At 43.7% G+C, this 15962-nt stretch overlaps 1 protein-coding gene across 1 annotated transcript in view; it reads left to right on the top strand.

The window, feature by feature from the left end:
- The window catches only part of FOCAD (focadhesin), a 227524-nt gene that overhangs the window by 14421 nt on the left and 197141 nt on the right, over positions 1 to 15962 (top strand). The window contains exons 5-6 of the mRNA XM_075931485.1: positions 9436 to 9590; positions 14788 to 14892. Of these exons, the coding sequence (XP_075787600.1) occupies positions 9436 to 9590; positions 14788 to 14892 (260 nt within the window). The remainder of the gene's footprint in view (positions 1 to 9435; positions 9591 to 14787; positions 14893 to 15962) is intronic.

Genomic DNA, 15962 nt, shown 5'->3' with positions numbered 1-15962 from the left:
TTTGGTAAGTGATCAAGGGCTGCACTTTTTTATGAAGGGAGTGTGGAGTCTGAGACAGAGGTTGGGTGCATAAGGAAGTCTGGGGTAGAGGATAGGATGTTGGATATCAGTTAATTCAATAATCCTGTAACTGCACAAAATCTTAGCGGTTATATGATGATTTGATTGTCCCTGGGGGTGGGGCCAGCAGCCAGTGCATTTCTGGACCCACTCCTGGGGGGTCCCTGAAGCCATACGCTGCTGCCTCTATATCAGAGACAGCAGCATGGGGCAGCAGGCAGGAGCTAGCTTGCAAGGGAAGTCAGTTGGAAAGCTGGTTCCCTGTACAGACTGGCTATTGCCTGCTGCCCCATGCTGCAGTCTCAGATACAGGGTTAGGGGTAGAGAGCGGCAGCAGCCTCTGTCCACGGGGGGCCCGAGCTCCCCACAGATGGTGGCTGCTCCGGTGTCTCATGGAGGGGCAGATGGCTCCATGGAATTCAGTGCTTGTGCAGAGGCAGCAAGGGAGAGGGGGAGTCCATGTAGTCAATAGGATTAACCAATAAGCACAGACTTATCGGTTAATAGGCTATTTGACTATATGCTAACATCCCCAGTAGAGGACTGGGGTGCAGGAGAAGGTGTGGGGTCTGATAGAGAGTTTGGGTGAAGGAGGGTGTAGTGACTTGGTGCAGAGTCCAGGAGGGGGTATGGGTGCAGGAGAGAATTCTGGGGGAGGGGTATAGGAGGAGATACAGCGTGTGTCTGTGTGTGTGTGTGTGTGTGTGTGTGTGTGTGACACACACCTGGGGCTAGAGGGGGATTCTGGCTTTGGGGAAAAATATAGGAGGGGGTGCAGAGTCTGGGAGGGAGTTGTGACTTGGGAAGGGGGGTGCAGAGAGTTGGGGTGATGACCTGGGTGGGGAGTTTTGGGGTGGGAGGGTGGAGTGTCTGAGGTAGGTCTGGCCGGCAGGCAGGTCACGGTCAGCAGCCTAGCGGAATGCTCCAGCCCCAGGCTCAAAAAGGCTGGCTGCTTCATGTGACTGTGCAGTGCCCTAACCCCAGCACAATCTAGCTCCCATTGGTCAGTTTCTGGCCAATAGGAGCTGAGAGATTGTGCTGCGGAAGGGATGGCACATGAAGACACCCCCCCTTGTGTGCGGTATAGAGAGCCACATGGGGCTGCTCCATACCTGAGGGTCCAGGCAGGGCAGGCTGTGGGCTGGTTTAATAGGTTTGGACTGCCAGATGTGGCCCATCGGCTGTATCTTGCCTGCCCTGATTTAGGAGGAGTTCTTGATCAAATAGACAAACTCCATAAAATATATAGTATATTGATGATACATATCTGATTGCCATAGACTGCTCTGAAAATGTGCCTCATGTGCTACTTTCTGTAGTCTTTACACTTTTATAAGCTTACTAGAAGATTTACTCAGCATTGGTGAGGTCCTTCTGGGCTGGGGCCTGGTGGTGTAGGGGGTGATGTAGGAGTCTGCGGGGGCGAGGGGGAGAAGCAGGGAGAGCTCAGGATATGGGGTTGGGTGTGGGGAGAGCTCAAGGTAGGGGGTTGGGTGGGGGGAGGGCTCAGGGTATGGCGTTGGGTATGCAGTTGGGGTTTAGGGCAGGGAGTAGGGGTGCAGGAATCAGAGCAGAGGGGCAAGTCTGTGTGGCCCTGACCCTGTTGTGCTCTTCAGGGATAGTGGCACCCAAGGTTTTCCTTGGGGAGGGGCTGTGCAGCTCTGGTGGTGTTCTTGGGAGAGGGGTGGCCCCAGCTTCTGGTTTGTTTGGCATGGGCTGGGGCTCCTGTGCTTAGCCTCCAGGGCGGTGGGGATGCTGGCTGGTGGGACTGACTCTCCCTCTCCATCTAGTGCTGCAGCCAAGGGCTGAGAAGAGAGGGGTTTGAGGCAGAGAGGACACTTACCTGGGCTGGTAGTCAACTGCATGGAGAACTCTGGCCTCAGCTGGCCATTCTCTTTCTGGTACGGCTGCCCTCCATGGTAAACAGGAGGAACTGGAAATATTAGTACATAAACTACATTCTGACTCAATTGTAATGGCAGAGGCTTGGTGAAAGAAATCTTATGACTAGAACATTGGTATAGACTCAGAGAGCAGCTTTTTCAGGAAGACAGGCAAGGTTAAAAGGGAGGAGGTGTTAGATCAGGGGTTGGCAGCCTTTTCAAACAAAAGAGCCAAACTACAGTAAAACACCAATGGTCCGGCATCTGATGGTTGGGCACTCCTGATGGTCTGGCATCATTAGGAACCCAGAGGTGCTCCAGGCAGCCGGACCATTGGAGCTGCTCTGCCCCCAGCTTCCCAGATTCAGCCGCTGCTAAAACTGACCAGCGGCTGAATCGGGAAGCGGGGGACAGAGCAGCTGGAGTGCTGCCGGGTAGGTCCTGTATCGCTGCCCTTCGGGGCTGTGGAACCAACCCGGCAGCACCCCAGCTGTCCTCGATTCAGCTGCTGCTGAAACTGACCAGCGGCTGACTCCAGGAAGCCTGAGGCAGAGCTGGTCTGCCCCGGCTTCCTGGAATCAGCCCCTGATCAGTTTCAGCAGCAGCTGACTTGGGTACACCTGGGACAGAGCAGCTGGGGTGCTGCTGGGTTGGTCCCACAGCGCCAAGATGCGGCGCTGCGGGGACCAACCTGACAGCGCCCCAGCTGCTCTGTCCCAGGCGTCCCGATTCAGCTGCTGTTGAAACTGATCATCGGCTGACTCCAGGAAGCCCGGGCCGAGCAGCTCTGCCTCTGGCTTCCTGGAGTCAGCCGCTGGTCAGTTTCAGCAGCGGCTGACTTGGGGACACCTGGGGTAGAGCAGCTGGGGTGCTGCTGGGTTGGTGCAGTAGCGCTGCTCCTCGGCGCTGTGGGACCAACCCAGCAGCCCCCACAGCCGCTCTGCCCCAGGCGTCCCGATTCAGCCACTGCTGAAACTGATCAGTGACTGACTCCAGGAAGCCTGGGGCCAAGCAGCTCTGCCTCTGGCTTCCTGGAGTCAGCCGCTGATCAATATCAGCAGCGGCTGACTTGGGGATACCTGGGGCAGAGAAGGTGGGGTGCTGCCGGGTTGGTCCAGTAGCGCTGAGGAGTGGCTCTGCGGGACCAACCCGTCAGCACCCCTGCTGCTCTGCCCCAGGCATCCCCAAGAGCAACTGGGGTGTTGCCGAGTTGGTCTCGCCGCGCCAAGGGTCGGCGCTACCGGACCAACCGGGCAGCACTTCAGCTGCTCTGTTGCAGGCATCCCCGATTCAGCCGCTGCTGAAACTGACCAGCAGCGGCTGAATCAGGGACGCCTGGGGCGGAGCCGGACTATCAGAAGGAGGGGCTATGAGGGCTCTGGGGTGGCACCCCCCTCCACCCCAGACCCCTCATATCCCCCCCTTCTCATAGTTCGGCAATCTGATAATCCGGCACCCCCTGGGTCCGGATTATTGGAAGTTTACTGTACATCAAAATTCAGAACATGTGGTCAACAAAGAGCCAGTATAAGAGTGTATTTTCAGTCATGCAAATGGACAACTTAATATTACTAATAATTGACATGATGATTAATAATAGCATAAATTAAATATTGTACTCAAGGACTTTATTTAATGGGACTTCTGCTGCAGCATCTTTTCACACATTTCTTTGAAGTTTACATCATAACTAGCCAAATTCAGCTTCATGCACATATTCAGGCTGTCTTCTGTCAATCTTGAGGGCAAATTACCTTTGATCTGATTCAAATGAGAGAGAGAGAGACTGCTCACACATATAGGTTGAGCCAAAACTTGAAAATAAGGCCAAGCTGACATTCTACATGGTGTTGTATGTGACAGGAAGTTCTTTCCAGGTTTGCAGAATCAGATTATCATTATACTTCAATTTCTTCATGTCAGTCCATTTGTGCAGTTTCACGTTGTTGAGCAAGGCATTGTAAATCAGTATTCAGCTTGACGAATTTTTCCACCCAGATATCTGACTCATCAAAATCTGCTATTTTAATTTCCAAATTACTGACTGAGATGTCTGGAATGACGGTCAAATCCAGTTTTTCAATGGACGTTTTATGTGGATGAATTATTAATTTAAACAGAGCACCATGTTTTCAAAAGTCAACAAAACGAGACTTGAATACCATCAGGAGCTCAAACAAACCCAGCAAACTGCTGGAAATCAAGGCTGTTACTTGGATTTACTCTGATACGAATCATGAAACATTCATGATCTTTCAAAATGTGCAGTCTGCCTGTGTCGATATTTTTGATGAAGACAATCAGTTTTGACTCAGATCTAAACACTGCCTGCTGCAGAGTCAGGACTGTATTTCCTTACCCTTGTAGCTTAAGGTTCAACTCATTCAAATGACCGGTAATGTTGATGAGCTAGTAAAACTTGAGCAACCAGTCAGTCTGAAAGCTCATTAAATTTGACATCCTTCATATCCAAAAATGACTTAATCTCATTAATGCAGGCAGTGGTGGAAAAAGTACCAAATAAAGTTACTTGAGTTAAAGTACTGCTACTTTGAAAAAAATATGTGACTAAAAGTCCAAGTATCCTTCTGGAAAACTACTTGAGTAAAAGTACAAAAGTATCGCATCTTAATTGACTCAAGTATCTACAAGTAAAAAGTAGCCATCATATGGAAATCGATGGTTAACCACCTGAGTTATCATAAGGCACCATTATTTTTCATACACGCATGCACACACAATGTGCATTTATATAACCTCATATATACTTATATGCGTGTGTGTGAGACAACAACAGCTGTTGATGAAGAAGATGCTCCTCAGGGGTGGGGAACCTTTTTTGGTTTGGGAGCCGCTGACCTATGGAAAAATCAGTTGGGGTGACACAAGTGAGAGGCATCTCCCTCCCCCCAAAAAAACCCCTCACTGATATGGCCCCGATAGCTAGCCAATGGGAGCAGGGGGGAAACTCTCCCACGAGCACGGCAAAGGATGAGTGACAGTGTGCAGCGCTGTGCTACCTCTCCCCCACATTCCAGATCTGTCTCGTGAGGCTCGGGGTTTCCCACTCCTGCAAACGGGGCTGGCCTTAAGGAAAATGGTGCCCTAGGCAAACTTGCATTTTCGTGCTCCTGCTCTCCCTACCCTGGGCATAGTGTCCCAGTCCATTACCCTTGGAACCTGCTCAGTCCCATGCTCCCCTGATTACAGGGCTATTCATAGAATCATAGAATCATAGAATAATAGGACTGGAAGGGACCTCGAGAGGTCATCGAGTCCAGCCCCCCGCCCTCAAGGCAGGATCAAGCTCCGTCTACACCATCCCTGACAGATGTCTATCTAACCTGTTCTTAAATATCTCCAGAGAGGGAGATTCCACCACCTCCCTTGGCAATTTATTCCAATATTTGACCACCCTGACAGTTAGGAATTTTTTCCTAATGTCCAATCTAAACCTCCCTTGCTGCACTTTAAGCCCATTACTCCTTGTCCTGTCCTCAGAAACCAAGAGGAACAAATTTTCGCCTTCCTCCTTGTGACACCCTTTTAGATATTTGAAAACCGCTATCATGTCCCCCCTTAATCTTCTTTTTTCCAAACTAAACAAGCCCAGTTCATGAAGCCTGGCTTCATAGGTCATGTTCTCTAGACCTTTAATCATTCTTGTCGCTCTTCTCTGTACCCTTTCCAATTTCTCCACATCTTTCTTGAAATGTGGCACCCAGAACTGGACACAGTACTCCAGTACTCCAGCTGAGGCCTAACTAGTGCAGAATAGAGCGGCAGAATGACTTCACGAGTTTTGCTTACAACACACCTGTTGATACAACCTAGAATCATATTTGCTTTTTTTGCAACAGCATCACACTGTTGACTCATATTCAACTTGTAGTCCACTATGACCCCTAGATCCCTTTCCGCCATGCTCCTTCCTAGACAGTCGCTTCCCATCTTGTATGTATGGAACTGATTGTTCCTTCCTAAGTGGAGCACTTTGCATTTCTCTTTATTAAACCTCATCCTGTTTACCTCTGACCATTTCTCTAACTTGCTAAGGTCATTTTGAATTATGTCCCTATCCTCCAAAGAAGTCTCTCCCCCTTGCAAAGCTCATAGTTCTTCTTGGCCAAGCCCTTCCTTTAAGAGCTACATAAGGAATGGATTATTTTAGCTGAAATCAGGTGGGGAACCTAAGGCCCTGGGTCTGGATGTGGCTCCCAGCTTGCCTAGATCTGGCTGCAGAGGCTCAGGGCTTTCCTCCTGCATTGGGGAACCTGTGCCAGTGCTCCAACCTCCTCCCATTCCTCCCCCCCCCCCCATGGGGCTGGAGCACACAAAATCTACCAGCCTGGGCCCCCCACGGCTTTAGTGTGTGAGGGGAATGTCTGTTGTCTTCTCCATAATTTTCCAATAACTGTGAAAATTATAAAAAGACAAAAAGCTTAAAACATGACACAGTTACAAAACATAAAAAATGCATTCCACCAAGCCTTTTTATAAGCCAGAGCAGCAGGGATGAAGCATTGCAGAGGGGATGGGGCAGAGCACAGCTTATATTCCCACTGAGTTCTTCTGAGTTTAAGTGCCTCATTGAAACAGCAAGTTACAACAATCACATCTTGTCTTCAGATTCTCACACTACGAACCCCTGTGACTTGCAAAGCATAAAGAAGGTTTGCAGGTTAAGATGGGAGCAAAGAAAATTTCCTTAATATTACTCTTGTTGCAAGAACATCACTGCTCAAAAACACCTTCAACAAGGCCCCCGAGCAGAGAAATTCCGTCATACTGATAAGTACAACTTGTAGTGAAAACATGAACAAAACCTCAGGTTGTGGATAGGTCATTAAGAATTGAATGGAAGGTAAATATGTTTCAACCATCCAACCAGACATCATCCATTGTGACTCTTTTCCTAGGCGGCACATGGGAGAGCTGATTTCAGTAACAGTGCTGATGTGGCAGTTAAAGGCTTCTTCCTTGGCAGGGTCATTGTGCTAGTTGATGGTTATTTTTTTGGATGATTGGGATGCTTGCACATGTAGCTGTGCTTTAGCAAATTATAATGATGAAAATAGTGAGTAACTAAGTGATTCTGGAAATGGTAGTGGAGTAAAAAGTACAGTATTTTCTAAAAATAAAACTACTTGAGTCAGGTATCACAAAAATAAGTTACTTGAGTAAAGTACAAATACCGAAAAAATGTATTTGAGTAGTGTAACAAACTATTTCTACGTAGTTACTTTTCACCTCTGAATGCAGGCGGCAAAGCGAAACACAACTTTGTCATGAGATAACCAGCCAACATTGTGCATTGGTAGATCAGGGTATTTGGAATCTACTTCGTCGAGCAGTGACTGAAATTAATGGTGATTAAGAGCTGGGCAAGAATCCAATTTACAATAACAACCAATCCCATTACATTTTCGAGTTCAGTTCCACAAGATTGCACACAGAGTGCCTCCTGATGCACAATGCACTGAAAGTTCAAATGTAGGCAATTCATCTGTTCTGACGAGTAAGAAATCACCTGTATTTTCCAACCGTGTTAGGTGCACTGTCCATACGTACAGACACAAGATTATCAAACTGTATTTCTTTCTCGTTTACAAAGTTGATTACAGTTTTACGAATGTATTTGCTCCTTGACTGATTTTTTTTTATTGGTAATATCTCAATCATTTGCTTATACACAGCATTTCCACAAATATATTGTCCCAGAATACACAACTGATTAATGCCATGTATGACAGTTGTCTTGTCCAAAGCAAACGAAAAGCAAGTAGCTGTACTCAAATTGTGCATTTGTTCCTTTTCGAGTTGATGGGCCATTTTCACAGTTTTTGTCATGAATTATTTTTGCTGATGACGGCATGTAAGATTTTTGTCCTTGTTGTGAAACTTGTCAAATAGTTGACCACTTTTTAGCATGCATCCCTTCACGTAATCCCTGCCAGTGAAAGCTTGAATAATGCTGTATGAGCCTGCAAAACTTGTGGAGTTTAACTCCCATCTTTTTTTCACTATGCCAGCAGGCTATTTTGTCCATTGTTGATTTTTCACTGCAGCTTCTCACGGGCTTTTTTGTGCCTCCTCCTCGGGGTATCTTGTAGCAAATGCTGCAAATTTTTGTCATGAAATTCGATTTTGTTCGTTTGTTTGAGAACAGTCTCTCACTACAAATGAGACCATGTGGAAATCCAGACCTATTCACAAATGTATACAAATCTGTCCACTCCTTTTGAAAATTTCAATACTTGTTATAGCTCATTGTCTTTGCCATTTTTATTGTAAGGAGATTACAGAGTTCACCATCACGTATGATGATGGAAGGTTTTCTTGACCAATTAAATAAAAAGAGAATCTGCATAACCCCCAGTGCTGAAGAGGATGGATGGTTGTTCAAATGAACAGTTAAAGGTGAAATAGACCAAAAAAAAAAAAATCTTGACATGAGTAATTACACGTTTATAATTTTTTAAATTAATTTTTCATTTTAATTTAAAATTGTGTGTATTTTGGGAATGACAAAAGAGCCATATGTGGTTTTATAGGTTGCAGACCCCTGTGTTAGATTATATACCCAGAAAATAAATACATAACTTAAATAAACACACACACACATATATGTATATAAATATTAACCAGTTCACTCACACTCTCTCATACACGTATGAATATAAATATCAACCAGTTAACACCTATACTTAACTAAATAACAAAGTGCCTGATCCATAACAATAGATTTTGGATTTAGAACTCCAGATTGAGAACGCATTTTGCTTAGCACTGAATTTTAAAGTCACTTCTACAGAAGGATTGTTACCAGTCTGTAAAAAACAAAAACAAAAAAACCCCCAGACATTTAGAAAAGCAGCAATTCTTAATTCAGTGGTCCCCAAACATTTCCCATTATGTTGCCTCCTATAATGGAACCTGTCCATGCCCTTCCTCTATCCCCCTCCTCCCCCTGTATTGAACTGAAACTTTTCATGGGAAAATGTTGCTTTTAACAATTTTTGAACGGGGATTATTCATTTGAAACTTCTTATGGGAAAACAGACTACACTGGTAGCAACACATACCTCACACTTTATCAAAACTTTCCTGATTTAGCAGTCTAAGATAGTAGTAGTAATGCAGATAAGGAAAATGTTTAAGACAGTAACATGACAATGTTGTTTTTGAAGTTTGGCATTTCTGTGGGTTTATTAACAGAAAGTAAAATGTTTTTTTTATAAATGACCTACTTTGTCAGCTTCATTGGATAACAAAGGTTTGGTTGGCTTTGTCTTGTTTTTCTGTTTACTAAATGTGGTAATATCCCAAGAAAGCAGAGAACTAGATCTTAGTTTGACTTACTCTCTGTGTTAAGCTCCAGGTCTGGGAAGGGTCTGTTGGGCAGGATTTTTACTAATGGAATGCTGGGAATGAATAGTATTTAACTTCGGTCATCATCCTAAATGTTGTTTCCCCATACTTTTGATTTCAGACTCCTGCATTGAACTTGCTCTGGGAGGCATGCTGCAGTGAGAATGTAGCTGTGCGGACAGCCTGCTGCCAAGGCCTTGTGGCCCTTGTTGCACAGGATTATGCAGAATTCAATTATATTCTCAGTACAGCTCTCAATCTGATTCCCTCTGCCAGGTAATCATTCATTTATATATATATATGTATACGTATTTGGGATCTTTGGCTTGCCTGTAAAGTTGTAGGTCTCATCTCTTGTCCTGTACTTAATGTGTAAGTTTCATGGGCCAGGGACTGTCTTTCTTCTGTGTGCACAGACATGGTTTCCCGACACAGGAACTCTGAAGCAGGGTGAGGTCAAGGTAGGGTAGAAAACATGGAACCAGTGTCTGACTGGTGAGAGATGTCATATGCAACAGTCCTGCAAATGATAAAGCTCATATGAAATTTGACCCATGTGGTAGTCCATTTATTTTATATGCAAGAGTAATTTTGCATATGTGAATAATTCCACTGCAATGTTTAGCATCTTGTCTGAAAATATTGTTGGGGAAGTAGGAGAGCTAGTTTATAATTCTAGTGCTGCTTCACATTTTCTGTGCAACCAAGGGCAAATCAATATACCTCACTGTGTTACTACTTTTCTGCAATGGGAATAATAAAACTTAGCATCTCTCGAGGGTGTTTAAGGATCAATGTGTTACATGATGCAGAGGTATTGTATTGCTGAGCATCCTAAGAACTCTGCAAATAAAAATGTGTGAATGTAATCATGTACATGAGCGTAATAGTGTTTGAAGATGTATTTTGTTAGTCTCCTAGCCTTGTGAAGTTCAGTGAGATACTATTTTGGTACAGCAATTGTTTGGTTTTTAGCACTAAGCCTTTATGCGTAGAGAAAACTATTTTCTTGCTTAGGGCTACATTATGAGGCCATGGTAGCGACCCCATAGTCAAGATTGTAGGAACTATGCCATTGAAAACATTTCTAAACTCTTCTAACTTTCACAAAATTTCTTTTAGGTGGAAATTTCTTGTGCTTAACTCAAGCCAATGGTGATTTTAAGTTTGTGTAAAGTCAGCTAAACCTTTTTTGAGTTCTTTGGGCCTTTTAAATCAGAAGAATTCATAAAAAATAATTCATTGCTTTTAAAAATTACATTTCAGTCATTCCCAGCAGATAATTCAAAATCAGTTTATTCTGAAAATTTACTACAAGGATGTTTGTTTAATAATAGGGATGTAAAAGAGTAGTCAAATAATTGAGTCAACTACTTGAATTCCTCCCGCCCTGCTTTGCTGCCTCTGTATCTTTGCTGCCGGTTCCTTCCCAGCACCATCTCCATGGTGCAAGGCACTGGGAATGCAGAAAAGCAGCAGGGAATGCAGCACAAGCACCTCCCCCGATTGACTAATCAAGTAGTCGATGGAAATTCCATTGAGTAGTTGATTAACTGATTCATCAAAATTTAACATCCCTACTTTATACCAGGTTTACAATAGTTTTGACTGGAATTCTTGGACAAAAATATTGTAAGTATGTATTGCAGTAAATTAGCTATTGTAGGTACATGCTGCCCTCAACAGTATAGAAGCTGAACAACTCAGCCGTGTGTCATAGCTAACTAACTATAACTGTGCTTTTGGAACATGATGATCTCAGTCCAACTATGGCTGCTACTATAAAGTTTTCATTAGTTGTGCTCCACAATCTAGTGACAACTGTGAAATTCCTATATAGTTGTGAGTTTGCTACACTAGCAATAATTTAAGGGGAATATAAAATCATAGAATCTATAACACTAGAACTGGAAGGGACTTAGAGAGATCATCAAGTCCAGTCCCCTGCCCTCACTGCAGGACCAAGAACCATCTAGGATGATCCCTGATAGATGTCTGTCTAACTGACTCTTAAATATTTCCAGTGATGGAGATTCTACAACCTCGCTAGGCAGTTTATTCTAGTGTTTAACCACCCTGACAGGAAGTTTTTTCCTAATGTTCATCTCTTTTTGAACCTCCCAGAACTTTGGCCCATTGTTCCTTCACTCTGATCCCTGACAGATTTGTATTCAGATTTGTTGTGGGGTTTTGAAACACTGAGGGTATGTCTAGACTACTTGGCTCCGTCGACGGAGCCATGTAGATTTGTTTGTTCGGCAAAGGGAAATGAAGCCATGATTTAAATAATCGCGGCTTCATTTAAATTTAAATGGCTGCCCCACTCTGCCGATCAGCTGTTTGTCGGCAGATCGGGGCAGTCTGGAAGCTCCCCTGTCGACATGAAAGCCCTTTATCGTCCTCCACGGTAAACCTCATCCTACGAGGCATAACGGGGAGGTCGATAAAGGGCTTTCAGGTCGGCGCGAGAGCGTCCAGGCTAGCGCGCTGAGCCGACCAACAGCTGTTGGTCAGCTCAGCGCAGCAGCCATTTAAATTTAAATGAAGCCGCAATTATTTAAATCGCAGCTTCATTTCCCTCTGCCGATCAGCCTAATCTACATGGCTCCATCAATGGAGCCATGTAGTTTAGACACACATTGAGTGTGCTGTATCTTTGAAGACATGTCAATACAAAATTGACTGCGAATGGGAGCCCAACATAAAGATCATCAAAACTCTGGGCCTCCTCCTAAGTCTGCTTAAGGAAATGTGTATTGTGACAGTGGAGAAGGTTATTTACTTTCTGCCTTTTCAGCAACTCTGCATCTTCTACAGTGATCTTGGCAGGGGTTTAGCATAACCTGGTAGGAATGTTAAATTTTAATTAACCAGCTAATTGAGTAGTCAATGGAATTTCCATTGATTACTTGATTAGTCAATAAGGGGTTGGGTGGGACGCTCACTATCCCAGCTGTGCCTCTGTCTTTTAAATGTAGTAAGGGCTGCCTGCGAGGCTCTTGCTACATTTAAAAGGCAGAGGCACAGTCCCCACTTGCCCTGTTTCCCACTGTGCCTCTGCCACTGCGCCTGTGGAGATAGTGCTGGAGGAAACTGGTTTTTAAGGTGGCTCCTGCTTCCCCTTGTGATGGGCTGGGCTGGGCCGGGTCTGGGCACATCTGAGGGTGTCTGCTCAGGGCAAATTGCTCAAACTTGGGGCTCCTTACAGCCCCAGACTGGAGGGGTTTTGCTCGTGAGGCTTCAGGCTGGCCAGATTGGTAGCTGAAGCGCTCGGTGTGACTGGTTTCTGGCCTATTTGGGAAGGTCTCCAATCTGGGGCTGTAAGGAGCCCTGAATTTGAACAATTCACCCAGAGAGGATGCCCTCAGCTGTGACCAAACCCAGCCTGGTCCGTCATACCCCTCCCTTGCTGCCTCTGATACAGTGACTCTGCCTGATATACCTGTGTTGTTTATCAGCTAGTCAACTAGTTGCTTATATGCCTAATATCTGCTGGTCGTTCTACTGTGTTATCCATTTCATATACCATGAAGGGCAACCTCTGATCTGGGATGGGCACTCCAGAGCTCACATGATTTTGTATTTTGTATGTGACACCTAATCAGTTCATTCAAATGATCATCCTCACTTCCCCATAAGTTTCCTCCACAATCAGATTTAAAGCTCTGCTTATTGCCTCTGATCCTTTAATGCTACCTCTCTTGCAGAATACTCATATGGAAATTCATCTTCAAGATTTTTTTAACAACATGGAAAAAAACTCGTTTTCTTGTATGGAAATCTAAAATGGGCCTAAAAAAACACTCTTGAGAGACCTATCAATGCTTCACAGAAAAACCATTAGGTTTTAGACCCTTTTGATAATACATAGTGCTATTCAGAAAATATAGTCTTTACTAGGAGTCTGAACTTCATGGACTATCTTGAGGTTTCGTAAGAATATCATTGTTTTACAAGAAATATTTGTTATCCCAAGTTTCCTTTTCCTTCCCTCTTTATGGGGGAGCTCTTTAACTGTTGTATGTTGTCATAGCTCCATTGACATTAGTGGAAGTAAAATTATTACACCATCTGAAGATTTTCCCCAATAACGGATGAAATTCTATGGCTTGTATAGCACAGGAGGTCAGACTGTGATTGTAACGGTCCCTTATGGCCTTAAAATCTATGAATCAATGCCATTGTTGTTATATATTTAGGAAATTATTGTAAATAAATACTTGTTTGCATTCTTTTACAGTTTTTTTCTCACTATAGGATTAATGCACACAGAACAGAACCTTCCTTTTTACATTATTTAGTAAGGAGATCTTTTGGCATAGTTCATAAATTACATACACATCTGTCCCTGAATCCCAAGTTGAATGTAAGATTGGATATTGTTGATATTTTGTTATGAAAAGAGAAGCCTGCCATTAGATTTTGCTCAATCACTTCACAGTTATTGTCATTTTATTCCTTTTTTCTTATGACTTTAATTTGTCATGAATTTGCTATTCCTTCTCTTTCTACCAGTGGATATTTACTTATCTCATAATAACTGAAGTAAGATGTAGCTAGGGCACCTGGAAACGTTGGTTATTCATTTAACAATTTTTTCCTCCCCTGCTTTATTTTAGTCAAGCACTTAACATTAATTCTATTTACCTGAGATGGAATCAGGTTGTTCCTAGCATATTCTTGTTTTGAAAACTCTGGAATATTTATTACCCAAAAGTAACCAAATCAGTCAGGATTACCTCTCTATAGAACTCAGCCAATGGGCTATTGAAATCATGGCCTAGTATATGTTTCTGATTGCATGGCCAGTTTACTTGTTTGGTTTTTTCCCCCTCTAGTCTAGATTATAGCAGCTTCCATTAGAATTTTTCAAACAGCTCTTGGTGATTATAGGAAATCCTATAAGCCTTCCAGAAATCCCATTGCTGGTCAGTTGATTTCAATGACTAGTAAATGAGGTAAGGAGAATAGAAGGAAATTAAACAATGTCATTGAAGTACCACTTACTGCTCCAAGCAAAAATCAGAAGAGATAACCCGTTGTCTTGAGATTCTCTTGAGTTAATTTTTAGTTCGTGGGATTTAGATGCATGATAGTTGACAATTGTAGTTGCTTGGTAAAATCTGTGTATGCCATTTTGAATACCTTACCTTTTTATTCTTGCAGTCCATCAGGAATATATGTTGTTTTTAACATTAGAATAAATTACATTATTGCTTTCAGAAGGGTTTTCATCTTCAAAGTACTTCAGACATGGATTAATTCTCCATATAGGTGAGTAATATCTCTATTTTGCATATAGGTGAAGTGGCTTGCCTTGGAGGCAGTAACTATCAGTTCAGGGAGTGGAACTCTGGAGATCTGAGATCTGGGTGTTGTGCTTGGATCACTAAATCATACTTCTCATAGCAGACCAATGAATCCACTGTCCTATAAATGATGATAATGTTATCTATTCATTGTGTTTCAACAGAAATGTACATGGTTTGATCAAAATTATTGGGAAATTAGTACAGATGCAGGCCCTTACAGTGGGCAAAAATGGAGACGAAGCTGTTTGGGATTTGTATGCAATCAGGTGAGATTCTTGTGCATGGAGTTATGTGCATTTTAATAATCGCTGTTTTTAAATGACAGACGCTTACACACACATTTACTAACTTGTTTATTGGCGACCTTTTTATGCAAAAGTAGCGAGTTCGCCACTGAGGCTCAAGAAGACTTCATATTTAGCTAACGAGTAGTAATAATCTTAAAAGCAAAGGTTTCAATCCTTGGTCAAAATCTTGAAATAACATCAGCCCCTTTCTTTAAAAGGAGAAAGCACAGTAGAAGCTTTAGAGAGCTTAATGCAAGAAATGCATAGTAATCACTGAAAGAACAGGAGATGAGACATTCAATGCCTCTGAGAGAATCATGGAGAAAATCTCACTTTATACTCACTAGTCCACATAATATACTAAAGCCAATATATGTGTGCTGTATTGCTGCCAGAATTGGTATTCCTAGAATATGGTCCCACAATAATAATAGTTACTTCGAGTTTCTAGAGCCATTATCAAGTAAATCATCTTATCTGATCTACTGTATATTTTGGAGAGTTTGTCTGTGTGTGTGTGTGTGTGTGTGTGTGTGTGTGTGCATCTGTCTTTTTTCAAGAACTCCTCCTAAAAAGTAAGAGCTAGAACCACCAAATTTAGTATGCAGCTTTCTCTCCTGATCATGTAAACCAAAGTAAGGGTTTGGTTGTGCCAGGACAATGGGCTGTGCCCAAAATGGGATTGCTTCTCATGAAACCATAAAGAAAAGAAACGGAATCTCCTGGGAGGTGGAAGAGGTTGTCTGAGGGGGGTGCCCTCCTCCCCAGTCATCTGGGACTACCTGATCCCTGAGCCTCCCAGCCCCCAAGTGCCCTCTAGAGGGGGTTTGGGAGGAGTTGAAGTCCTCCCCCTCACCCCAGTTCGTATAGGAACATTATTGACTCTTAACCTTTGTCAGAGAGCAAAGGGAAAGTGCTCCCTGCATTCCTCACTTAGGCTGGGAAGTGCAGGGAGCAAATCAACCTGGACCCGCCCCCACTGGGTGACATGCACCCCTTTCCTGGCTGTGTCCATTGCAGCTGCAGCAGGCATGGACGGGCACTTCTCA

The sequence above is a fragment of the Pelodiscus sinensis genome, chromosome 6, assembly GCF_049634645.1.
Source record: "Pelodiscus sinensis isolate JC-2024 chromosome 6, ASM4963464v1, whole genome shotgun sequence".
Lineage (NCBI taxonomy): Eukaryota > Metazoa > Chordata > Testudines > Trionychidae > Pelodiscus > Pelodiscus sinensis.
The sequence above is the reverse complement of the archived record's forward strand: the minus strand, read 5'-3'. Positions and strand labels throughout refer to the sequence as shown.